At 47.2% G+C, this 27,198-nt stretch overlaps 1 protein-coding gene across 1 annotated transcript; it reads right to left on the reverse strand.

Moving 5' to 3' along the window:
* Positions 1-9,898: 9,898 nt before the first annotated feature.
* On the reverse strand, positions 9,899-15,143 carry RRM2 (ribonucleotide reductase regulatory subunit M2). Its single transcript, XM_042818478.1, has 10 exons — positions 15,047-15,143; positions 14,876-14,953; positions 14,583-14,720; positions 14,334-14,450; positions 13,625-13,758; positions 12,812-12,906; positions 11,943-12,076; positions 11,409-11,513; positions 11,160-11,273; positions 9,899-10,785 (listed from the first exon to the last, which is right to left on the reverse strand). Exons 1-10 carry the CDS (start codon positions 15,137-15,139, stop codon positions 10,633-10,635), a joined length of 1,161 nt encoding a protein of 386 aa, XP_042674412.1. The 5' UTR covers positions 15,140-15,143; the 3' UTR covers positions 9,899-10,632.
* Positions 15,144-27,198: the final 12,055 nt, after the last annotated feature.

The raw sequence follows: 27,198 nt of genomic DNA on the forward strand, positions 1-27,198 counted from the left end.
CCACTCTCGGAGAAGAAATTTCCCTTAATATCCAATCTTAACTTCCCCTGGTATAGCTTAAAACCATTACTTGTCATCCTGTCACAGTTACCTGGGAGAAGAGGCCAACCCCATCTCACCACAACCTCCTTCTAGGTGATCATAGAGAGTGACAGGACCTCCCTCAAGCCTCCTCTTCTCCAGACTGAACAATCCCAGTTCCCTCACTTCCAGGCCTTTCTTATGGGGTCATGTGAAGGGTTTGTTCTCTTCTAAACAAGAACATGATGTTTTTAACTTGCCTCTGGGGAGGCCTGGCACAGGATCAGCGAAGCCTTAGGCCTGAGCCAGCAGGGTGGCACCCCGCACTGCAGGGAAGCACAAAGGCAGCTCATTAATTAGAGCAGGTTTGTAAGGGCCTCGCAGCCTGCCCTCACCCTCGTTACAGGGCCCGCTGAGCAGCACCACTCACTCCAGCAAAGACAGCACCAAGTTGCTCACAGCTCACCACAGCCTGCTTGTCCCTCTTGGTGAGCCTCTCGCATCTCTGTTCTACTTAAGAACCTGATGTTTGGAAGCACAAAAGGCCCTGATTAGCAAAACTGCTGCAGCAGAATTTGGGGAAACACAAACGTACAGCTCTTCTGAAAAGCATGCTGCACGCTGTGAAAACAAAGACAGATTACCGGCAAGAACTCTATTTTTAATTGTACCATGTAGTAGTTGATACTCACAGATTCCAAGTAAATTTTCTGGTAAATATTTGAGAGGCAGCCTGCAGCCCCAGCCTTTGCCAACAACTGGTAGCTACAAGCCCAGCACCTGCAGCACTGCACTGTTCTCCACTGTTTCCCATAGGGCTTCTGGTTGGCTCTGCCAGTCAGCACACATGGGATGAGCTACAGCAGATAGACATTTTATGCTTTTAACATGTGGGAAGCAAGGTGTAAATTGTCCCAATGAAATGGTGAAAGGAGCACACTTAAGGCTGTAGAAGCATTTTCAAAGCAGGCTGCTTGCAGCAGCTCCAAACACCATAGTTGCTGGAAAGCTTTCCCCAGACCTGAGCAGCCACAAAGCAGCACCAAGCTGCTGATTAGCTGTGCTGAGACAGATGCTGCTAACGAGGGCCTGCTCTACCCCACCATGGGAGCAGCATAAAGAGCAAGGCACAGAAGTTGTGCAGGACAGCAGTGCTCTATCACACCTGTCCCATAAGCTGCTCCATGGTGAGCCCTCAATTTTGACAGCTCCATTCATAGTTCAGTGCTTTAAGCAAGCCACCAAGCTCAGCAATACATAGTTTTCTCAGTAAGTCAAATGTGCTCTCCAGGTGAAGCCACTCAAAACAAGAGCTGCTTTCCACCTGGGTTAAATACGAGCTAGTGCTTCAGTTAGCAGCAGGGAGAGGGCAGGTGTGTATGTTCAGACCTGCTAAACCCACCATTAACACCTCACCCCAGACTTACTGTGCAATTGAACCTGATGCAAGCTTTTGCTATACTGACACCATCCTGAGAGGAGGTTTTACATGACAAAATGAAGAACTCACCTCTGCTACCTTCTCATTGCTGCACCCTCCCATTCACCCCAGGATTTCTAATATCAAATCCGCCTTCCTGTTTGGACTCATTTTATTCTACAGAAGGCTGAAAAGAGAGGCATAACCCTGATAGATACAGAAAAATTTTAAATTAACAGGCATCAGGCTCTCCCTTTCTGAGGGGCCTCAAGACAGCACCATGGGAATTTGACCTCCCCAGATGCTACAGAATTGACTTGTGATGGCTGGGAAAGGGCAGAGCAACGAGCAAAAGGAAGTATTAGTAAGTCGATCATTTACAAGCATTCCCATTTTCTGTTGTGTTGCATGGTGACATTCAGGTCAGTGAGTACACTGTATGTGGCATGTTTGCACTGGCTGCAGGAGAAGCACTCATATTGCAGAAGACAGCCCCCCAAAAAATCCCAGCAATACAGACTACACAGCCTGCTGTGAAATCTTGTGCAGAGCATGATTTGTGCACATACTCTAATCCTGCACTCAGCAAGTAAACAGGATGTCTTGTATTCAATATAGGAATATATTCCATGTCTTTCCAGAAGGGAAGCTCCAGCAGCCCAGCTCTCACCCAGATGTGACACTCATCCAGCACTAAAGGAGAGCAGGCAGGGTAGGGTGATCAGCTAAGATCCTTACACAGCAGCCCCCTACTGATAGCCAAATGCAATGCTTGCTACAGGGAACCTGCAGGCAGACACAGAGCATCACAAAGCACGATCATAGAATCCTTAGAGTTGTAAGGCACCTCCAAGAGCCATCTAGTCCAACTCCCCTGAGGTGAACAGGGAAACCATAGCTAGATTAGGTTGCCCACGGCCTGATCCAGCCTCGCCTTGAAAATCTGCAGAGACAGGGCATCAACCACAGCTCTGGGCAACCTGATCCAGTGCCTCCCCACCCTCACTGTAAAAAACTTTTCCCTATACCTAACCTAAGTGTACCTCCTCACGGAGCTTGAAGCCATTTCCCCTTGTTCTATCACAACAGACCCTGCTAAAGAGTCTGTCCCCTTCTTTCTTGTAGCTCCCCTTTAGATAAGGAAAGGCCACCCTCAAGTCAGCTCACAGCCTTCTCAGGGCTGGACAGCCCCAGCTCTCTCAGTGTGACCTCACAGGAGATGCATTCCATCCCTAGGATCATTTTTGTGGCCCTTCTCTGGACACACTCCACCAGATCCATATTTCTCCTGTACTGCAGACTCCACATCTGGATGCAGTACTCCAGGTGAGGTCTCACCAGCGCAAAGCAGAGTGGCAGGATCACTTCCCTCAACCTGCTAGTCACACATCTTTTGAAGCAGCCCAGAGTACAGTTGGCTTTCTGGGCTGTGAGGGCACATTGCTGGCTCATGTCCAGCTTGCCATCCATCATTACCCCCAGGTCTTTTTTTAGCAAGGCTGCTCTCAATCCTTGGTAAAGGAGGTTGCCTCAACCCAGTTGCAAGACCTTGCATTTGGATTTGTTGAACCTCATGAGGTTTACCTTTGCCCACTGCTCAAGCCTGTCTAGGACCCACTGAATAGCACCCCTTCCCTCTGGTGCGTCAACCACATTTCACAGCTTGGTGTCATCAGCTAACTTACTGAGGGTGCACTCGACCACAGTCAATGTCACTAATGAAGATCTTAGACTATCGGCCCCAGCAGCGACCCCTGGGGGACACTGCTTGCTATCAATCTCTTCCCAGACATTGAGCGATTCACCACCATCTGGACTCGACCCTGCAGCCAATTCTTCATCCAAAGAGTCCACCCATCGAATCCATATCTTTCCAATCTGGAGGGAAGGATCTTGCGGGGTACCATGTCGAAGGCCTTACCGAATCACATATGATGATGATATCGCAGATAGATGACATCAGTGGTTTTTCCCTTGTCCATTGATGCAGTGACACCATCACAAAAGGCCACCAGGTTGGTCAAGCAGAATTTGCCCTTGGTGAAGCCACGCTGGTTCTCCCTTATCAGCCCCCTGTCTTCCATGTGCCTTAGCATAGCTTCCAGCAGGATCTGTTCTATGATCTATCCCAGCAGAGGTGAGTCTGATAGGTCAGTAGTTCCCAGTCATCTTTTTTTTTACCCTTTTTAAAGATGGATATGTTTCCTTTTTTTCCAGTCACCAAGGACTTCACCTGATTGCCACAACTTTTGAAATATCATAGAGTGGCTTGGCAGGCACTCCCCAGTTCCCTTAAGGCTCTGGGATGCATCTCATCAGAACCCATAGACTTGTGGATGTTCAGGTTCCTCACAGTGAGAGGGACATTGCTTCCCCAATCCCCTCCTACCAAACCAAAAGTCTGAAGGCTGTGTGGTGAGACTTCCTTCCTTTCCAAGGAAGACAGACACAAAAAGATTGTCAGCCTTCTCCTTAAATCTTGTCTTCTTCTCCTTAAACCTTAGATTAACTACTACGGCACATCATAACTCAAAGAGAAATAATGTTTGAGTTAGCAGAGTGCATGCACAGGGGTAGGAGCTAGAAGAAAGCCCAACTCCCCCACCTGCAGCAGTGAGGGGACAGCTGCTGCAGGAGGCTCAGATGTGGAGGAGATCCCCAACCAGATGTGCAATCCCCCAGGCACAGCAGCATCCATCCAACAAACCTCCACAGGCTCATGTCATCACAACCCCAGGGACCAGTTCTATGTTGGTAATGGAGAAGCCCATCTCTAGATAGCTCTCTTCGAGCAGAATTTCTTCATCATTGCAAACAACTTCTCTCCTAAGCAGGGCATACCCCCCCCCCCCCCCCCGCAGAGCCTGAACAGCTCTAACAGCTCTGCTCAAGTTTATGAGCATATTAAAATCAGTCTCAATCCTTTTTCTTGTCTTATTTAGAGACGTAAGCAGTGAAATCCATCTGCTGCCTAAATATCTATACAACAATATTTAACATTTCATTTGAAACACTATTTTTGCTTTAATCAATTTAAATGTATCCCAGCCATTCTGTTATTTCACATGTAAAGTTGGGATTTAGTGGTGGAAAGTGCAGTATCATAGTTAAGTAATGAAAAAGCAGCAAGATTAAAACCTTCTCATGAAGTTAGCCTACTTGACATAGTAAACAGCTTCTCAATTTAAAATAAAGAGGGATAAGCATTTTATAAAAGAGTATTAAGAACAAACTCTGTTATGTCCTCCATACCAGTTTTAGTTCATACACAGCAATAAATCCAGTCTTGCTTTTTTCTCTATATCTATATACATTTACAGCACTATTAGTGCAAATGTGATAGTTATATCAATAGAATATACAGTTTCCAGAAGCAATAATTGAAACTGCAGTTACTGTTAAGCCTTGAACATGTTTTGTTTGAAGCTGCTACAGAATCCAATACACAATTAATACCTCAATTCCTTTTAGAACTGAATTGTATTTAGCCCTCCTTATAGCTGAGATAGCATTTAAGTGGCATCACAGAAATTCACAACCAAAACAGTCACCTGCAAATAAGAACACTTAGCCCTGCCAGCATCTCTGTTGTGCCATGCTCATCTCTAGCTCACTGCCTAAGAACAACGCTGAAGTTACCTAATGACAACTCCCTGCCCCCCCGCCCCACGCTACTCCAAAAGTAAATTCAGAGAGGAGATAAATCATTTAATTAAATACCAGGAGAGAGGTGCATGGAATCTGGCTGTCAGTGCTGTGCACAGAAGCCAGCTAAAACTGAAGTGCGCGGCAACCTGAGCCTGCTGTTCAGTTGTGTCTTGAGCTGGAAAACACATGTCAGTGTCTTGCAGAGCAGTGATTCAGGGTAGGAGGATGGAGATGAGTTCTGAAGCATTGACACAAATACACATACTGAAAGCTCTGGATATCAGAAAAACTAAACATTACATAAAACAGCACAAAGCAAGTGAGAAAGTCACAAGAGACAGGGTATGTGTGCACTGCAAGAACTGGCTTGCCTGAAGACTTGTCCAGCTACAGAAATACCTGCAACCCCCCTTTCTCTCAGTAAGAGTTCAGCCTTTAATCAATTCCCTTAGCAGACTTCATTACCCAGCTGGCCCAGTTACTACAATGAGCTCCTAGGGGGAAAAAGGGTTTAACTCTAGTATACTGCACTAGAGGAAGCAAAGACCACAAGGCCCATCCTGGATTTTACCAGCAGCCCTCGACAGTTCTGGAGGGTGTAACAGGAACAGCAGCACCCCCTATAGTCCCAAGAACGGGAACAACTGAGAAGACCATTTTTTTGGAAGCTCAGCTCCCCCAAGCTGCAGATACGCAAGAACTGAATCTCTCACATCAAGTCAAATCCTACAGAACTTGGAAGTACAAATTACTTACTGATAACTGACAGCAGGAACTGGTCTGGGATGCTCCCCCCCTGCCTGAGAAGCATCGGGGGTATCCAACAAGTGTGCATCCAACACAGAACTCTTCACTCCATGGTCAGGAGAAAAAACTGCAGACACAGGTGTTCAGCATCAGCCAAGTGCTGTATGGCATAAGCACCTCCCCGTCATTCACTGTCAAGCAAAGCAGTGCTGCCTGTGGCATGAGCAGCACACTGCATTACAACATGGAAAGAAGAAGGTGGCTTTGGTTACTGGGAATAATTACAAAGCCATTCCATTAAGGTATTTATCTCTTGATATCTGAAGTCTCAAAGCAGTGAATAACAGCACGGGGAAGAAAAGGTATTCATTTTAAATCCATTCTCTTTGATGCATCTCAGAATTCCTGCTCTCAGAATACAAGCATCCACAGCAGGAGGGGATTCTGACACAGCCCTTTCTTCCGCCATGTGCAGCCCTCTCTTGGAGCATCTCTCCCCTGCAGATTCAGAAGCATATAGTGGTGGTTATGCAGGCTAAGATCAAGAGTCAGACAGCTCTGGTGACCAGCAGTGCCCTGGGTTTGCTGCTCACTCTGGTTGGTGACTAGCAGGTATTTCTCAGCTGATGCTCGAATGTGGGATTGAGAACTGGTGTTCCTGTTTTATCCCATCCCATACTTATCTTCCATTTAACCAAGAGCCCCACCTTATCTGAGGATCAGTGAAATCATTGCTGAAGATGTCACCAGCAAAAAATCTCATCCTTTAAGTACACAGTACTCTCCAAAGGGATAAAGTTATTTCCCAGTTACTCTGCAGGCTCAGGCAGAAGCAATAGAAATTCTTAAAAATGGATGTCTGTGGCACAAAGACCTACTACACATTTTGTTAGCTTAATCTTTTGGTCATTCTGCATTTGAAGGCTGTTTTTCTTCAGAAATCAAACGACTGTCTGATATCATAGGATATTAGTAATTCTCCCTCCCACGGGCAAATCCCTAATGAAAAACAATAGCTTTGCATCAGCAAGCAGGGCATGAGACTGAACTCTAACTCTCAAATCTCTTCTGACAAAAGCGTTTACTTCTTACAATTAATTAGGCAAAAAAAGAGGCCAAAGTGTTAAGATATAATCAACAGCTTAAAATAAAAGGGGCTGTTCCTGACTGAGAAGTAGGCTTTGATAGAAGAACTCTGCTCATTTACTGCTTTCCGCCGGGCAAAGTTTGACTTCTCACTGGTGTAGAGGAAGAGGTTACCCTTTGGGTATTGCACCAGATTGTGAATATTCCTTCAGATCTGCAGGCTGGCTGTGCCCTGCTGCAGGCATGAGCAGCAGAAACTCTTCTCTGACCTCTTCTGGGCACAAATTGCTGTAATCACTCCAGGAAATTTGAGAAATCTGGGGATTTTCTTTGTCATTACATTCTAATGTTGCAGTTGCTTCCTGAGCACAAGACACAAGTGGCTGCTGCCCTTACTCCTCCATGTTGCTTAAGATTTTATGTCTGACATGTAATTCAAAGGAAAAAAAAACGCACCAGTTAAAGAGCTTTCTTACCTGGGAGCTTTCTTACCTGAAGCCTTTTTTGTTTGTTTGTTGTTTTTGTTTTTCCCATTACAGTCACAGTTGGAAATAAATTTTACAAAAGAAATGCTCAGTCACTGTTCTTCCATTTTGTCTGGTGCTATTAAAAGCTGTTAAAATTAACAACAGTAAAACACGTGGGGGAATAGTTAGGGATCAGTTCTGCATAAATTAACTGACAGGCAGAGCATTGCAGGCACAACTGCTTTCACTTACCCCTCAGTATTTTTCCTCTACTATCCTAATCACCTTCCACTCGCAGCAATTACTGTGCCAGAACCCCCAGCAGACAGCTGTTCTCATTCAGACATGTGTAAAGAAATCAGTACTTTCACCAGTTCGCTTCAAATATCTACCAGTTCTTCAAACTCAGCTCCTGTATGTATTTCAAAGAGTCTGTTTTTCCTTTATTTCTTGTCTATTCGTCTTTTTTTTTTTTTTTTTTTTTTTTTTAAACTGTCAGATTTCATTCTCTCCTCAGTGTTTAAGAGGAACAAGTGTCAAACAAATGACACCTCCATTGAATTAGGAAGTAAGCATTTTCCAGTAACTAAGTACTTTATCAAGACTTGGACATGATCTATGTACAACTAACCAAGACTTAAGACGTGCAATTCTCCTTGTGAAAACTGGGAAATAAAGGCAGGATTGTATCACAGAATGGCCAGGGTTGGAAGGGACCTCAAGGATCATGAATCTCCAGCCCCCCTGCCACAGGCAGGGCCACCAACCTCCCCATTTAATACCAGACCAGGCTGCCCAGGGCCCCACCTGGCCTTGAACACCTCTAGGGTTGGGGCATCCACAACCTTTCTGGGCAGCCTGTTCCAGCTCCACCACCCTCACAGGACAGAGCATAAAGCATAAAAATAAAGAATATTGTATGCATAGCTTTTCCCCAGGCTACATAGCAAGAAGCTATTTGCATTACGGTGAGTTCATAACCAAAACTAAGCAGGCATTTACATACCAGCGACACCAGAAAAAGATTAATACCAGCCACAGCAAGCCTTGTTCTCTCATTGAATCACTTCTAATTCTTATCTAATCCATCTCTAACACATCCATGATTCTATGTCTATGGTATCTGTTACCCTATAAGCACACTTAGCTAAAAGACTTTCCTTCTGTCTGCCATTACAGGAATCTTGCTTGGCCACACATCCATTTCAAATTGCCCTAATAGGAAGTAGAACTGAATTTTCAACATACTATCTCCTGAATTAGGGATAACAAATTAAAGCCTTCCATTCCAATCATTTCCATCTAGTGATCCTCTAAGTACATAAGAATCAATTAGGAAAAGATAACTATGACACAGCTAAACATTTCATATTCACCTCCTGCTAGTCTCACGCTCCAAATAACGCCATGAGTTCTGATGCTTTAAATCAATTTGATCAAAGCTTAAACTGAGACGAGAAACGATAGAGCACAAAATCCAATTTGCTGAAGAAATACGCTGGTATTTAGCAGGAAAGCTGCTTAATAACTTTAAAAACAAGCGTTGAGTTTCAGTGCTTCAAAATGGTGTGCCTGGCCAGTCGATGTAACATGCCCCTACCTGAGTTACCAATATGTTCTCAGCCTGTGGTAATCACTGACCTGTTACCAACATCAGTGCTACAAGGGCATTTTAGAGCCATCTGTTACAAGTCTTCTATCTTCTGCCTTGCTTGCCAGGCTTTGGGGCTGGGTTTTAAAAATAATTTCATTTTGTTCCCTAATATAGCCTTAGAAACACGTGTCCTGATAGCTTCAGGCTCAGGGGAAGAGCAGTCACACACCATCAGCCTCAGTGAGCTCAAGGGAAAGAGCAAAGACCAGCAGATTGGATCATTCTCTGCCAAGACAGCATCTCTCAAAGAAACAATGTGTACGTTATATCTAACTTCAAAGAGGGAACGCTTTGGCAGGAAGACACCAACTCACTTTTTCAGATTATAGAAATGCAGTAAGTTCTGTAAAGTACCAACCAAAAAGGCGTCAGAAGGCACGCCTGCAGGGCAGACCTTGTTACTGAGGTGTCCTATCATGGAAGTCTGTACTTCAGTTACTTTCAGTTTCAGCAGGAATTAATGTGGTTACACTGCAACTCATTCACAACAACGCAAGCTGACATCGTAGGAAATTCCTCCACATTCCACACGCCATTACCATAGCTGTATTAAGCATACTTCTTGTCATTGAGTAGCATTCTGTGTTCTCTTCTTTCAATACTAAACATTAAAACCAACCGAACAATAAGATCCATAACCAGAGGATGTTGCCCCAGCCAATTCACTGGCTTTACCCTGAACCACCACCTACTTACAGTTGTAGACTTCTAGTTAGGCACAATCATTTAATTCAACATCTGCCAACCAGACGGTAGGAGTTCTTTCCTGCAGAACTTGCATTTCCTCAGGAGTCCACAATGCATAAGGAAATCAACACGCAGCTTTGCCCATTGGAGTACTGAAGCCAGATCAGCTTCAAATCCAACCAGCTCTTTATTACTAAATAATGTTCCCAGACATCAAAAAAAGCAAATAAGCCCACAAGCCAGTGGCATGTTATTTTTCAATACACAGAGTATCAACTGATCCATTTGCTCATCTGCCACGCCAAGTTCCTTTACGCTCAACAGACTTAAATATCACTGTTTTGTAGCACCATTCATTTATCTTACATACCAAGAGAAGCACAAGTCACAACATTTAAGGCTCCAAAATTCTCAAGACTTGCATTTTACCCATTAGAGTATTTCAAGACAATTCTTTATTTTGAAAAATAAAGTGCCTGATTTATGTACAAACTATTAAAATAATAGTTAAAAAGTAAACTTAGAACCTGCTAAGAAAGCAGTGATGTCATGCTGTTGCCTCCAGGGTATTCAGTGAGTTTAAGACCAGAAATTCTCAACTGCTTCTTTATGCAGTTAGAGAAGCCAGTGGTAAGTTGCCCATTACCCCCCATCTAGCAGAAGGACGATGCCCACATTTCATAAGAGTAACATGTTTCACCCAAGCATTCTAATTAACGCCTTTGGCAAAACCTAAAAGGAATCTTGCTGTCAGAGCTACACTAGCCTCCTTAGAAGTACCAATATCACCACACTGCTCAAGAGTGGGATTTTAACACAAAAAACAAGGCACGCTGACTCAATATGCCTGACGTTTCCTTACAAAGAGGGGAGTATACACACTAACTCATGTCTCAGTCCTTTTAAAATTCTGCATCCAGGGTGAAAGAGTTGTCTGTGGGCTTTGACATGACTCCCATCCTCTGATATTCACCTACTCGCTTCTCAAAGAAATTGGTCTTGCCTTCCAGAGAGATGTTTTCCATGAAATCAAAAGGATTCTCCACCTTGTATATCTGAAATGCAAAGGCAATTCTATAGTCACTATGAAGACATTAAAAGTGGTAAAGAAGAGGTGTGCAGTGATGCTATTAGTGGGCTTATTAGCTAAGTAAACCAGTTTAGATCCCAAGCCTTTTCTACTATGTTCATGTCTGTCTTTAAACCACAGCTTATTTGGTAGAGAAGCACAGCAACTCTTACATGGTTTTCATCAGCATCCTTTGATTTTTTTTTTTTCCTGTGGCTGTCCAAACAGTTTTTAACTGTGGGACTACTAACTGAGTTTATATCAATAATGCTGCTGCCATTTTAGGCTTTGGGTTTCTGGAAGAAATTAAACTTAATATGATCTTTTCCCCCCATGACAGATTCTGTGTATTAGCCTTACCTTTCTAAATCCCAGTTCCAACATCAGCCGGTCTGCTACGAACTCTATGTATTGTTTCATTAAAGTGCAGTTCATGCCAATCAACTTAACAGGCAGTGCCTCCGTCAAGAATTCCTGCAGATAATAGAAGCACATCACGTACAGAAGCCGGCATTCATTCTGAGCTGTCTGGGGTAATGTTATACCCAACAGCTCCATAGCTTTGCACTTAATTGTGATCAAGTTCCCAAACAAGGAGCAGACAATTACCTGTTCTATGAGAACTGCATTCATGATGATTTCCTTTACTCTTTCCTCCGACGGTTTGCGTATCAAGTGCTTGAACATGAGACAGGCAAAATCACAGTGCAAACCCTTGAAGGAAGTATCAGAAAGGTCTTTCAGGAATACTGATTTAAAAGAACCGCTCCGCTCAGTGGCACAGAACATAGAGCTTGAAGTCTAAGCACCATCTTGGTACTTGCTACAGAGCTGCTATCTACACAAAACTTTCTGCCTAACCAGAAAGATGCACACGTGAATTCAGGCCATACCAACTGCACGTGTTCCCACAGCAAGGTACACTGAGAGCAAGAGCCGGTGAGAAACTTGACGCTACTTTAGTTGTGAAATGGTGCTTGCATTCATTCGCTGCTGTAAGATCCACCCACAGTGCCACATATTTACACCTTTTTAGTGAGCTTCACAGACCGCCCATTTCTAAATGTATTCCTGCTGTAAAATAGAGGCTCTAACAAGCTATGTGGCACATTACCATCTTAACTGCTGGAACTTGATTCTTACCTCATCTCTACTGATGAGCTCATTAGAAAAAGTGAGTCCAGGCATTAAGCCTCTTTTCTTCAGCCAAAAAATTGATGCAAAAGAGCCAGAAAAGAAGATTCCTTCCACTGCTGCAAATGCTACTACACGTTCTCCTGTTAAGAGAAGACAGATTGATATCAATCATAAGAATTTACCATGATTAATACTCAGAAGTTGTGATAAGAGCAGCAAGCAGTCCTCCAAAGAGGAATGAAGAAGTTTATATTGAAGTATGCTACAGCTCATCCTGAAAATTATAGTAAAGGTTTCCAGTTACTAAGTAAAGCTTTAAAACATCATAAATAGCAAAAATAGAGTAGCTGAAGCCAAAAATCCTTCTCCCAGGTGAACCTTTTTCTAAAGGCTGCACAAAGTAGTCACTTCAGCAGCAAATTGAAGTCACTATCTGTTCATCCCTCCATTAAGAGCGACACTGGCCACAAGGGATGCTTTATTACTAATAAAATAACAACCTCTGTGATCCCACCTTTGAAATGAGGCATCAAGAATCACCAGGAGAGAGGAGCCACAGCCTACGACTGTCAAGAGTCCCCTGGTAGAGAATGGCCAACACTGTTCTGGTCACTTCAGCAGTTTGCTCAGCAGCAGGCAGCCAAAGGAATGGTGACTGCCACATACATTATCATCATTCAGAACACCAACACCAACAGTTTTACAAACATTCAAACCCATTTGCAAGATTAAAATCATCTTTATCTCCATAATTACACTGAAGAGCATTTATTCATCCATCTTGTGGCAAAAACAATCCTGTGAAGTCTAGAGAAATAGTGGTTCCTCTTCTGCTAGGGGAGGAATTTCACTTTGCTTCCAATAGATGTACTCACCATATGTTGCTTTCTTGTCCCCAATCCAGCGTATGGCCCAGTCAGCCTTCTTCTTAACACATGGTAATGTTTCAATAGCATTAAAAAGGAATTCCCTGAAAAGCAGAAAACTCATCAGTATGAGACACGAGTACAACAAATTCAACATTCATAGCCATAGATGGTCTTGTTCTCTTACAAGTGGTCTGCAGCCTCACCCCAATACTTAATCACAGAATCACAGAATTGTAGGGGTTGGAAGGGACCTCCAGAGATCATCGAGTCCAACCCCCTTAAGCATCTTTCCGTTTTATTTCGCACCAATTGAGCTCCATTTATGTCCATCTACTCTGTTTACAACACTTTCCCTGTCAGGCCAACACCAGTTCACATGAATTCCTATGACAACATCCAGGAGAATACTGTTTTACAAAGTATGATACTTGAACAAGGCTTTCTCAACTACAAACTAATCAGCTTCCAGTCTCCAGTGACCAAAGTGCTAAGACTCAGAAACAGTCCTACAAAGCCACCTGTTAGGTTCAGTGGACCCACCATGAGGGCTTACTGTAGTTTTATACACAATCTTGTCTTTTGTCTTTTATAGTTACATTCCTTAGTTCCAGTGTTAAGTGGCTGCAGTTGCACTTCACTTGAGTGACGTTTCGCACATAAGAGCAGATATTTTTGACTAAAGTTGCACCTAAGCACCCTTTTAGCAGTATTTTATGCCTTGTTTAAACCCAAAAATCAGTTTCCACTTCGCAGTAACTTATAGGCAACACATCTCAACAATTAAGAGCTTCAAACCTCTCATTACAAGGCAATACCAACCTCTCTCTAGAATCTTTAATGTACGTGTCAATGAGAAGACTGTACATTTCTGAATGTATATTTTCCATGGCAATCTGGAAGCCATAGAAACAACGTGCTTCTGTGATTTGCACTTCTTGACTGAACCGCTCCACCTAGAGGAAACAAATAAGCATTTGTGAACATGTTTCTAACCAAGCTGCAGGTTAGAGGCATTGATGCTGCCTGCAACCACCACTGCTCAGCCCACAGAACTCTGTAGATTAACTCTAGGTGCGTGGGCTTCAACATAAAGAGCAGTAGTAGTCCCTCACAGTTACAAGTCACAGACCCATAGAATCACTTGCACTGGAATCATAGAATCACAAGATTGGAAAGTACCTGCAAGATCATCTAATCTAACTGTCCTCCCACTACCATTGCTATCACAAGCATTACACCCTATTTTGTAGCTCCTCATCCAGACACCTCTGAACACTGCCAGGGACTGCAATTCCACCACTTCCCTGGGCAGTCCATTCCAGAGCCCAGGGACCTTTTAAGGGAAGGGACCCTTAAAAGCTATCTCCCAGCAATGAGCAGGGACACCTACAGCTCCATCAAATGCACAGAGCCCCATCCAGCCTGACCTTGGGTGTCTCCAAGGACAGGCATCTACCACCTCTCCAGGCAAGCTGAACACATTACTAAGGGCAGTGATGCTCCCATCAGGCTCTTTCCACACACTCACCAAGTTCTCATTTACGATGCCATCGCTGGCAGCAAAGAAGGCAAGGACATGAGAGATGAAGTACTTCTCCTCGGGCTTCAGGGACTCCCAGTGCTGCAGATCTTTGGACAGATCCACCTACACACGAATAAGGGCCGCTGAGATGTGTGCCTGGGCCCAGGGCCGCCCCGCACTGAGGCACAGCCGAGGGGGGCGACGCAAGAGCCGTGGAAGAGCCGGCGGAGATGCACCGGAACCGCGACACCTCACCTCCTCCGCCGTCCAGAAGGAAGCCTCGGCCTTCTTGTACATCCGCCAGATGTCATGGTACTGGATGGGGAAAATGACGAACCGCCGGGGGTTCTCCCGCAGCAGCGGTTCCTCCTCTTGCTCCGCGCCCAGCGCCACCTGCGGGGAGCACAGAGCGGCTCGGGACGGCACCGCGCCGCGGGGAGGCGGCGAGGGAGCGGGCACAGCGCGGGGGAAAAGCGGTTCTCAGGGGAAGGTGGCGGCGGGGGGAGCGGGGTGGCGGCAAAGGGGAGCGCCGAGCCGCGAGCACTCACCGGCTTCCCTTCGCTCTCCCGGAAGATCTTGCGCGCTGTCTTGCTCGCCAGGACGCGGCTGCTGTTGAGCGCGGGCGGCTGGTAGGAGAGAGGCGCGGGAGCGGTGAGATCTCCGTCATACCGGGCGAGCGGCAGGAGAAAAGGAAGAAGGGAGAAAGGGAGGGCGCTCACCGTGTTCTCCTTGTCGCTCAGCGCTAAGTTCTTCAGGGGGGACAGCCGGGGCTGCTCCTGGAGGGCGGCGAGCGGGACGCGAGTAGACAACATGGCGGCAGCGCGGGAAGAGAGTAGGCGCGGGTCGGCCGCGCGCTTCTTTATATCCTCTTCGAAGTTGGCGCCAGAACACTCGGCTGCCAATCACAACGCACGCCGAGCCCGCGGCCGCCCAGCTCCAACGCGTATTGGCTGGAATGCCGGCCGGGACCCCGCCTTCCACTGTAGCGGCGAAGGCGGGAGGAAGGAACCGCCCGGCCCTTGGGCCGTCTTGGGGAGCAAAAACGCGGGAAACTGAGGAGGCCCCGCCCCTGGGTCTGCACCGCGCCCCGCCCCTACGGCCGGCCATGGCCGGAACTGCGGCGTTTGCCCCGTCCAGGGCTGTGGGGAGGGGAATCCTTTTTCTCCATGCAGCTTTCCAGCCGCTCTGCCCCAAGCCTGCAGCACGACCTGGGGTTGTTGTGGCCAAAGCACAGGACTCGGCACCTGGTCTTGTTGGTCTTCATCCCGCTGGCCTCAGCCCAGTGATCCAGCCTGTGCAGATCCCTCTGTAGGCCCTTCCTATCCCCAGGCAGATGGACGTTTCTTTCCAGCTTGGTGTCATCTGCAGACTTACTGAGGGTAAAAAAATATGGAACACCGCAGGCATTTGCCCAGCAGCCCCACAGCAGCAGCCCAGACCGACTGTATGGCAGACTGCCCCAGGCTGAGCGTGGCATTTGTCACCATGGTCCATCAATCTGGGGAAGTGAGAACACTGTCCTTACCAGCCTGGTTGCCAGGCAGGCGGTACCTGGAGGTAATGCCTCCAATTCCACTCCCCCGCTCATCGTCAAAGCAGTTCACGACAGCAACGTTGATCTGGGTGCCTTCCTCAGCATCCCTGTGTGCATGGCAGCTGGGGCAGCGAGACCAGGCACTTAAAGAACATCACTCCTCCATACCACTTCTACCGTCAGCTTCTTAAGCAGAACCGACATAGGAGATATGGCCTAACTAGAGCAAGCGTGCATCTCAATTCCCTCTTGGCACAGGTGGAAAATTACTGGCCGTCTCCACTCACCGAGCCCGTCAATCACTGCAAACGAATACTGAACGTTCCTTTGGGTTACATTCCTCTGCATTTACTCACATGAAGCTGTGTGTGCCGGAAGGCAACTCCAGCTCCCTCCTTCCCGAGCACCAAAGGTTGCTCACGCTAAGCAGAGCTGCGGCACAGCACAGCTCTGGTGCACCTCATCAACTGCTGCTGCAGCATCAGCTTTTGGCCCCATAATCCAGCCTGTTGTGTCTGCAGAACAACTACGAGCCGCACTACTGCAAGATACAGCCCAGCGCTGTGTGACCGCCATCCGCCCCCCGGCGGCCGTAACCCGGCGGGGACGGGAGAGGGAGCCCGCGGCCTCCGAACGGCTCCGAGCTGGGAAGCAAATGAGCAATCTGAGGGTGAATGTCCTGCTGGTAACTCCCAGCTTCTGTTCTGTCCACCGCTTACACAAAACGCCCCTCCACAGCCCGAAAATGTGTTCAGCTGGGAAGAAGTGGGAGCACATCTGGAGCACTTTGAAAGACCTCCCGTTATAGAAGAGCCCCAAACCAACGGAGAAAATAACCCCATGTTGTGGCAAAGAAACCTCTATTAAGTAGTTCTGGCCCTGTCCTTTTCTCCCTGCACTGCGGTACCTGGGATGCCATAAACCCAGAAGGACTTCACAGAGTTGGACTAGATAATCTTAGTGTTCATTTCCAACCTTAATGATTCTATGATTCTATTCAGGCTGGATATTAGGAAACACTTCTTCTCAGAAAGACTGGTGAGGCAGTGGCACAGGCTGCCCAGGGAGGTGGTGGAGTCACCGTCCCTGGAGGTGTTCAAGAACTGGAGATGTGGAACTGAGGGATGTGGTCAGTGGGCATGGTGGGGATGGGTTGGTGGTTGCACGAGATGATCTTAGAGATCTTTTCCACTTTAATGATTTTGTAATTCTGTTCAAAGGACATCACACACCTGCAAATGCTGGACCCCCCTCTGGTTTCATGGAGATGTTTTTATCTGAACAAGAACCACATGACTTGGCCATTGCCTACTCATGGTCTTCAAGAAGGATGGGCTACATCATCACCAGGGACATAACCCTGCAGCTGCAGCACCGAGAGGCGGTGAGCAGGTACAGCCTTCCTCAGCCCTAAAACCAGGTGGCTGCAGCCAACACCCCCAGAAGAAGCCATCCCTTTTGCTGCAATTCCTATGCCAGGTTGCATCCAGCCTGGGTACTCCTCTGAGTAATAAATACTGGTTTTCCTGGCACTCACCCCTGCTCCAGCAGGAACACCCAGACCTGGGTGCCCAGCACATTGTCCAGGTGGTTTCTGAAGATCTCCAAGCAGGAGACCTCACAGCCTTTGAGCAATCCAAACAGGCCCATGGCATCAATTCCTGACTCCTAAAGGTAAAGTGTTTAGTGCTCATTGTTTGAGAGATACTCATAAATATCAGCTTTTACTGGTGTGATAGACAGCAGTGACTCCTCTCACCAAACTGGACAAACGTTTTGTTGTTCTTTCACTTATTTCCTTTCCATGTGCCTCCAGCAGTGATGTTTTAGGAGCATGCTTTTAGCTAGATTCTTCTCACTGTTCACACCTGTTCAAGCTGCTGTAACATTGTACAACCTGTCATGGTTGATTTACATTTAGCACTGCGAAGAAAAAAGACTGATGATTGGAGTTTAGAGAGCAAAAATATGATGAGGTTGGGCTCTGGGGTGGGTTTGGAGTTTTTTGGACCTAAAGACCTTTAAGCAGTGAGCTCAGACAAACAGCTTTCTGATCCAGGAAAGCTCCCTGGTCACAGTTCAGCATTTTACCAGCTGTGTTTTGTTCACCAAGGGAAGGGCAAAGAGTCTCCCACTTGCAGCCCTCTCAAGAAAAGTGTCATTTGAAACTTAAATAACCTCCTTATAGGAAGTTCTTCTGGAAGTGGTGTAAAAGCAAACTTTAAAAAAAAAAAAAAAATAAGAAAAAGGAAGAAAAAAACCTTATCCTTCTTTCCCCAGCAGACCTTGGCTGCTGTGGTTACGCACTGTGCTGGGAAGAGCCTTTTATTCTGCTTGCTGGGAGCGCAATAGAAATCTCAGCGGGATGCCTCTCACTACCAGCCTGTGTTTGTAGCACAGTGCATGACATTTCTAGCATGATTAAAATAAAGATTATGAAACTCGTGTATGAAATTCATATAGAAATCTGGACGCTGCAAAAAAGCTGAAGAAAGTTAAGTAACAAATCAAAGCACTGAGAAGTGCTCGTGTCCCTCCCGATGATAGGTGTTAAAAGTCACAGAATCAGAGAACCGTTTCAGTTGGAAGGGATGCTTGAAGGCTACCTGCTCCAACTCCCCTGCAATGAACAGGGACATCCACAGATCCAGCAGGTGCTCAGAGCCCCATCTAGCCTCAGCTCAGGTGTCCCGAGGGATGGGGCATCCAACACCTCTCTGGGCAACCTGTGCCAGTGCCTCAGTGCCCTTACTGTAAGAGCTTTGTTCCCCCGATGTTTGAAAAGGACAATTTCAGGCTACACCTGTATCAGCAACACACTCTAGAAGTCATTACAACATTCCTGCGGGCTATCAGATCGAGGTAACCTCGGCACAACACTCGATGGGTTGACGTTAATGGGTTACAGGACGTGTGAGTAACCCCCTGCAGAGGAATGCAAAGCACTGCAGGAACGTGCCCTGCTCCCGGTGTGACCCTGCAGTCCTAACTGAGGACTTCTCTGTCTCAGAAGCAGCAGATGGCGCAGGTCACAACCTTCAAGCAGTCTCTGTGCTGCTTCAATAATTCTGCAAAAGCCCCAAAACGTGCCGTCCCAGGAGACTGAGACGCACACCTCTGAGATAACTGCCCCCTGGGGACCCTCAGAGCAGAAGGGCGCGTTGAGCTCTGCTGCACCCAGCACAATGGCCCCTGAAACGGTGCCAGCTGTTGAGTCGGGGCTTTGCCTGCTCCAACTGACTCAGCTGGAAGCAGGCTGGCACCAAGCTGTGCCGGGAGCAAAGCACCACCGTCAGCACAAAGCGAGTCCACGCACACAGCTTTGTAGCACACCATTTATTATTGCCATCATTATGACACCAAGGCGTCAAACAAGATGCTGGAGATTAAACGGCAACAGTTAGCACACTAATGGGCATGCTGGCGTGCAGCCCCACACCCCGCTCCACAGCAGGCAGACCACACAGACCTGCAAGATACCACAGCCTGCCCCAGTGCAATGAATTCCTCACCTGTCCATCTCTTGATCAGAGCTCTGAGATGCTAGAAATAGTGTGGCCCTGCTCTGCTGCCTTTTTTCTTTCCTATTTTATTTTATTTTTTACCTCTGGCAGGTTTGCAAGGGTCAGTGGTTAGTAGCTCTGTTCATTCCTCTACCAGAAGACACATCGTGGATGCCATCAGCAACACCACCCAGGCACTCAGGCTTTGAAAGCCTTGCAGCTATCCTGCCAAACCCACAATGGCATGCTGTTGGAGAGACTCACTGTGCCCATGCCTGCACTGAAGCACCAAGGACATCCTCCAGCAGACCCCAATAAGCAAGAACTCGCTATCAAGTCACTAATGTGCATCAACACGTTGTCAGCCAATGGAAGTGTCCAAGGGGCTCTTCCATGGCCTTTTTAGCTGTGGTTTTAAAATAAGAAAGAACCTCCTAATTAAATACTTCAAAAACCTACCCCCATTATCAGGACGTTCAGCACTGGTTCTCCTGAGGATATGGGAGTAATTTATAACAGCCAACAAACCCTCTGCTGTGCTCTGTTCTGTCCTTTGCAGAGCAGAGGTAACCACATCCACCTGAACAGAGGCGGGGAAGCTTAATTAACTAATAGTTACACAATGCTTTCACAGGGAAATCTTGTGTTTACAGCTTCGTTTTGTAATAAACAGTGTCAGTGTCTCCAGAACTTTAACACCCAATCTGTGTGAGGGACATTTTACAAAGCTCAGCACCAAAATCCCTGTTATTAAGCAACCTATTATTCCTATGTAAGTGTGCTCCTGTAGAAGCCCCGACATGCCTCAGAAGAAGCAGGCAGTAGGCAAAAGTTTGACTTGCTCATGACTCAGTGACATGAAGTCATCTGCTTTAACTAACTGTCTCTGAGCACTACACAGCTGAGAAAAAATAACAAAGGGATGCTCTTCATGTATTCAACATGAGCCCAGCTCAGATGGCTATCTGAACATAGGGACGGAGGAAAAAAAAATGATGTGGTGCATTTTGGGCTAAAAGCTGATACATTTTCTATCACCCATCTTTTGTTGCTGATTCCAGCTAACATGTAATACTTCATTTCAATAAGCACAAGCTGAGCTGGTGGTGTTACTGTAGGTATATTGCCAAGCCCACCAGAATATGTTGCTTTTCCAAAGGCTACCCTTGCTTATCTCTTGGACTAAACCATGCTTCCTTTTGATCACTGGTGGATTCCATTTGAGTGCTGATCTCTAGAAGTACCCGAGGCTGTTGACCTTCTTCTTCTGGGAATTTCTTCCCATCTTTGGGAAATACAAATTTGTCTGCAAGCAAGCACCACTGAAGTGTTGCTGGGAACTGATACAGATATTTCCTATCATCCTGGAGCTGACAAGAGCTCCAGGGGAAGAAAACGGGAAATTTTTGCAGAGGTGATGTCCAGGCAGTATTTATTGTACGCAGAAGGTACAGTCAAGGGTGCAGCTGGTCATTTACAGTAATGCTTGGTGTGATGGTAATGAACAGCTCAGGCCTGTAGAAAAGCAGACTAACAGCAGAAGAATACCATGTGAAATTAAAGGAAATGAATAAGTAATATCACAGATCCCATAGATCTGTTTCAAATTACTTCTCAAAGTGGAGCATCTCTGCTCCCTGGGGCCTGCCCCCATAAAGTACTCTGCTTTCCCAATTCTTCTGCTCAGATTTTCCATCTTCAGACAAACAGAGCTGTCAAATCCACTAAGACTGAATACATACACACATACCTACCATCAGCTTTCCTTTGGCTTCAGAACAGACATTTCCCTCCTGTGCACCACCCCTTCGATGCTTAAATCTCCATACAAGCAGAGGCAACAAGCCTTGGTTCACCATATTCAGTGTGCTCAGTAGCAGAACATCCAGGGCCAACTACTCGAGGGGTGACTTACTCTGCCAAGCTGCTTTGTTTTCATCCATTAATGACAGCATGATGGGCAGATAAGCATTTACAGCCCGTGATCCCATTGGCCTGGTGTGATGCTGGTCACTGGTTGGGACCCAGCCAGCAATGCCACCCAGAGAACTGGACTTCAGCCTTCTTTGCAGACAAATGTAGCTTCAGAGGATCCATCTGTGTGGTAAATAAGGCTGGCCAGGGCTTGTGCATGACCCAGAGGCTTTCTGACACAACCTAGCTGCCTCTCTACTGCTCCAGTCTCTCACCCTCACCAAAACTGGAGGGCTACACACAAACCATGGCAGTGGCAGGGCGGCCTGGTGGCCTCTCCCCCAAAGTCTCTGAGCCCCTTGGCTAGGCTACATGGGGCTTGACCTCCAGGCCACAGGTGGGCATTCTGACCATTCCAGCCTCTTCCCCTTTCTCCTTTTCCCACTGGGATGGTCTTTGCCAGCAGGACCAACAGCTCTGTGTTCCTCCAGCTGACACAACACCCTGGCAAACCCAAACATTTGGATGGGATGGGCCTCATCACAGTTACCTGCCCGCAGGGCCTGCTGCCAAGTCAGAGCAGTTTGCCCTGGGCCAGGCAAGTTCTGACGGGATGGAGAGCCCCAGCCTCTTTGAGCAACCTGCTCAGTGCTTCACCACCCTCAGGGTGAAGAACTTTTCCTCACGTTTGATGGGAATTTAGCCTCTTGCTGTTCGGTGCTAGTCTAGCTCCATCTACACTACAAATAGTAACTGGTGGACATGCGAATGTTTGGAATAATCCTGAGCAAAGAATACTAGGTTTTCAGTAGCCTACTGAAAGCTGTGAGCTCATTTATCTGTGGGAAAAGTAAATAAGCAAATGTCATCATTTTTTCCAATTGTTTACACAGGTCAGAAGCTGGGCCAGATGCTACTTTCTTCCCCCATGCAGACAAGTTGCATGTTCATTGACTAAAATAAACCCCAAATAGAATTTGATTGCCCAAATATAAGCTATTGTCAATGCTCTGCTGTATTTGTGACATCTGTGACTCAGAGATGCTCAGCAACAGGACAGAAGGCAACGGTCACAAGCTGGAACAAGAGAAATTCTGGCTGTGTGCATGGGAAAAAAATCGTTTTACTAAGAAAATGGTTAAGTGCTGGAGCAAGTTCCCCAGAGTCTCCATCCTTGGAGATACTCAACACTGTGTGAGGCCCTCAGCTGTGTGCTAGACGGCCCTGCTTAGAGGGTTGGACTGAGATCTATGGATGTCCCATACAACCTGAATTATTTTATTATTCTGTGATTCTGTGGCCTATAGAGACCTCACGCTTTTTGAAGATGTGGCTGAAGGCCAGGCAAGCCACCTCCAGGGCATCTGGAACACCTGCATGTTTCCATGGGGAGGTTCATCCATTTTGCTGGAGTCTCTGCCCCTTCATGAGCTGGAAAAGAGAAAACATTCCTTGCCAGCACTACTGATTTTCCCATCTCCATTCCCAGTCAAGCTACTCTGTATCCAGATCTGCCATTCAGAGAAGATGCGATCACTGAGTTTACAGTCTAAGCTTTGGATCTCTGACCCATATTTTGGGGAAGTCAGGGGAGTGGTCCTCCCTCTCCTCCTTCCCTTTTGTAACCTCCCAGCAGCAAAAGAGTAAGTGCAGTGCAAATCCCTGTGCTCCAAAACCTCAGCCCTGTGTTCCAGAACAGCACAGCTTGATGTAGTTAGCTACATGCTGAAAGGCATATTGTACATTAGCTACATGCTGTATGGGTTGACTTTTAGAAAGGAAATGCTTTTAAAATCTTCCCTACTATTAGTCTCTTCAAATGTGAAATACCAAAAGTTGTACAGGTTCTTTCAACTAGAAAAATGCCAACACTTCCCCCCAGGTAGAAGCACATTATTTTGCACTTTAAAGCTGAGATAGATGAAAGGGGGGTTTGTTCACAGCTGATGTTCCCAGCAATCCCATTCACACCGCCCTTCCCAGATAAAGTCCTGGGAGCGCCTGCCCTGCCTCACCACTTAGTGGTGCTCCTCCACCTCATTCTATCAGGGCCAGCTTTGGCATCTGTTACAAACCCCTATAATCCCTGAGTCTGCTTAGCAGACACAGGCTTTCTAGCACCAAAACAGTTCGTCCATACCACAAAGAGATGAGGCATGATCACGTTACAGCCTCTCAGCAAGTTATTCCAGGGCCTCTCAGCAAGTTATTCCAGGACTGGAGCCCCTGACATTATTCCAGGGCATGCCTCTAACCAGCTCATGTGTGGGACACTGCCCTGGCTGCAGCCTGCAGCGGGCCGGGGGCATACAGGGACAGCCAGCATAGCCCTGCTGCCAGGTGACAGCCCTGTCAGCTCATGTAGATGTCTGAATTCCAGGTCAGCTTTATTGCCTGCTGGTAAAATATTAACCTTGGCTATTTTTTTCTCTGTGCAACTGGAGAAACAAATCAAATGCTGTCCAAGAAGCGTAACAGCTTCTGCCTTGGGAAACCAAGCCTGGTACCACTTGCTGGCCCACTCAATACTGTCTGGTGCCACCCAGCTTTGTTCAAGGCTGCGGCTTGTCCCACTGCACAAGATGTCAACATGTTTTAGTTGTGTTAGGATGAGGTGCAGCTAAGGCAGGGCTTGCTCACAACTGCAACAGGTGAATCGGTGCCATGGGTGCTGCTGGAGGAGACAGCAGCACATGTTCCACCCAGGAATCACGGCTAGGGAGGCAGCTGGTTGGTAACCAAAGGTCTGAAACCAGGCATACTCAAAAGGTAGTATAGGATAGGGTAGGGTAGGGTAGGGTAGGGTAGGGTAGGGTAAGGTAGAGTAGAGTAGAGTAGAGTAAGTAGAGTAGAATGGAACAGCTTTGAAGGTATCTTCAAAGATCACCAAGTCCAACTTCCTGATCATTTCAGGGCTAATCAAAAGTTAAAGCGTATTATTGAGGGCATTAGCCTCAACAGGCATGGAGCATTAAGCACCTCTCTAGGAAGCCTGTTAAATAAATAAAGGTATTGCCAAATCTTTTCTTCCAGCAGGTATTCATACAGAGCTGAAGTATGGGCACAGAGCTTGAGAGTGATGTGGTCACCCAGCTGAGGGACCTGAGGTCCAGACCCTGCAGACCTAACAGCGCATTTGGCCCTGCCGAAGTACGGGACATAGAGCCTTGCTAGCTAAAATCCCACAGCCTGCTTGAGACTGGGGATTTTAGGCTTTCTACAATCAGCCAGCCTTCATAGACTTCAGCCTTGCCCACACTGAAGGGGAGAAACAAGCTCAGAAGACTAGAAAGAAAACATGGTTTCTGTTGGGAAGGGGAGGTTCACCTCTAAGGTTCATCTCCTGCTGGTTGCTTTCATACACCCACAGTGTCTCCACAGAGGTCTTCAGCTCCCCTGCCCTTCCCTTCACACCTGGGTTGCAGAAAGAAAAAACCCTTTTGCTGACAATGCTTAGGGTGCAGTAAAATCCAAGATGTGTTGAAAGAACACTCTTAAAAACCAGGCTTTTAGATTTAAAGATGTGTTCTCAGCAGTTCTTTTGCAAATTGGATGAGTCAAACTCCAGCACTGGGCCAAAGCCCAGTTCCACCAATTTCATAGGGGCAGCCTCAGTCCCTCCTCTGCCCGTGGTTTCCCCACCACATCCCAGGCTCCATCCTGTGCAGGACGGCTCCCTGGGGTTCACTGGCCTCCATCTCATGGCTGTTTTCCCTGGGGCAGTAAAGCCACTCTTGGGCAGAAATTGCTGGTCCTGTGCTCCCCAGCCCAGATCACAGAATCATAGAATCATAGAATCACATAATTACATAATCATAGAATGGCCTGGGTTGAAAAGGACCTCACAGAGCGTTTAGTTTCAACCCCCTTGCTATGTGTAAGGTTGCCAACCACTAGACCAGGCTGCCCAGAGCCACATCCAGCCTGGCCTTGAAGCTCCTTCCATGTCACACTGGGACAGGGTCAGAGGCACAGGATGTGACCCCACACCAACCCCAAAGAGTCATCACCATTACGTTTTGTAGGATGTCTGGGGCCAGAAAACGCAGCTGCAGGCAACAGCTGGGAAAAGGCTTTGGAAGTAAGGGCAGCAGTAGTGTTGTGTGATAGAGGCACTGTGATGGGAGCAATGCACACAGCCCTTCTGCTGCGCGCCAGTTAATGCTAAAAGGCAGATTAATAACTAATCCTGCTCACTGAGGTGTGATGCCGTCACGGCAGTTTGCCATGGGAAAGATTCAGCCTTCTCTGCTCCCTGTGTAGAGACCACACCTTATAGTTTTTCTTTCTTTTTAGAATATAGCAGAAGCCAGGAAAGCTGGTTTGGATTCACACTGCCTTCTCAGTGACATTCATTCTTCAAACAAATCCATGAAAGAAATGCCAAAATCTGTGGGCTTGCACCTTGGCATGCCACAGGAGAAACCACCAGCGAGCAAAAGGGAGAGACTGCCCTGACGTGATACATATTTCAACTTTGAATTTTAATCCTTTTCGTCATTGATATGGCTTTCTAGAGCTTCTATACCACAGGAATGCATCTGTCTCTGTTGAAGATTCATAGAAAACCCAGCAAGCATCAGGAAAGAAGGCAAAACTTAAACACATGGTGCAGTGTTTATTGTCACAAGATCAGCTTCCTCAATGTACTGTCTGTAACTGCCCTAGAGAAGTCTGGTGGGAACAGAAGCCTGAGAAAATAGAACTCTGCAGGCTCTGTTTGGGTTCTTACAGAGAAAGGATCCTGTTATTCCTCTTATCCTGCGAGTGAGCTCCTTCCTCGCTCTCTGGCCCTCCAGTAATGAAGGTGATGACATTGGTTCCATGGCAGCCATTGCCATGCCCCATCACCCACGCCCTCCTTGCCCTCACATTGCCACCAACACTTCTTGACATGGGTTGGGACAGCCAGCCTCTATACTGTCATGCTCAGGAAATGAGCAACCTGAAAATGAGATCAGATAGCAAGATTTTGTCCAAGCAATTGTGTTTCTTGACTCCACCTTGGCCATTGGTCTTGGAAGTGCCATAAAGGACAGCCAGATGCCACAATGAGGCAATCCAGTGCTGGTGGTTTCAGTGGGTCATAGAATCACAGAGTCACGGAACCATTAAGGTAGGAAAAGATGTCCATCAAGTCCAACCGTCAGCCCAGCCCCACCGTGCCCACTGACCGCGTCCCTCAGTACCACATCTTTACGGTTCTTGAGCACCTTCAGGGTTGGTGACTCCACCGCCTCCCTGGGCAGCCTGTGCCACTGCCTCACTGATCTTTCTGACAAAATTTCTCAAGAAATGTTTCCTAATATCCAACCTGAAGCTTCCTCGGTGCAACGTCAGGCTATTACCTCTTGTCCTATAGCTGCTACTGGGAGAAGAGGCCACCTCACCACGACCTCCTTTCATAGCAGTCACACAGTAACAACTCGAGTGTATAAAGAAATGTGAAGGGTTGGGCAATTTTGGGGTATTCCTATGTACATACCTGTATTTGGAGATGTCTGTGTGTACATATATATATGTCCGCGTGGCTCATTATTTATTAGAAGAAATGACTGCTGGGTTTGAAGAGCGCTGCCCAGCAGAGGCTGGCAGTGTTTCAGACACGAGGTACATCTCCTTCCCCGGACGGAGGCGAGCAGCCCGCCTGCCTCGGTACAGCACCGTCCCCCGGCACCGCTCCGGGCTCACCGCATACCTCCGCCCTCGCTCCTGGAGAGCGGCCAAGCTGCTTCTAGCAGCGACTGGTCTGCTGTAAAAAAAGTCACCAGGCGGCCCACCGCCGCCTCTTTCCCGCATCTTCGCCCCTCGCCACCCTCGGGCTCGCCCCCCCCCGGCCCGGCTCAGGGCCGCCCCGCGGCGAGGCGGCCCTTGGCGGCGGCCCCGGCTCCGGCCCCGGCTCGGGCGCGGCGGCCATGGG

This window comes from Centrocercus urophasianus, unplaced genomic scaffold, assembly GCF_019232065.1.
Source record: "Centrocercus urophasianus isolate 14NV4802_14NV808 unplaced genomic scaffold, USGS_Curo_1.0 seq_10, whole genome shotgun sequence".
Lineage (NCBI taxonomy): Eukaryota > Metazoa > Chordata > Aves > Galliformes > Phasianidae > Centrocercus > Centrocercus urophasianus.

Bases quoted from the DNA above. Each gene is read 5' to 3' on its own strand.
- RRM2 (XM_042818478.1), bottom strand. From the start codon at position 15,139: ATGTTGTCTACTCGCGTCCCGCTCGCCGCCCTCCAGGAGCAGCCCCGG. The intron at 14,451-14,582 runs GTGAGGTGTCGC...ATTCGTGTGTAG, and splicing joins CCTTCTGGACGGCGGAGGAG to GTGGATCTGTCCAAAGATCT. The intron at 11,514-11,942 runs GTAAGAATCAAG...ACTTCCTTCAAG, and splicing joins AGCTCATCAGTAGAGATGAG to GGTTTGCACTGTGATTTTGC.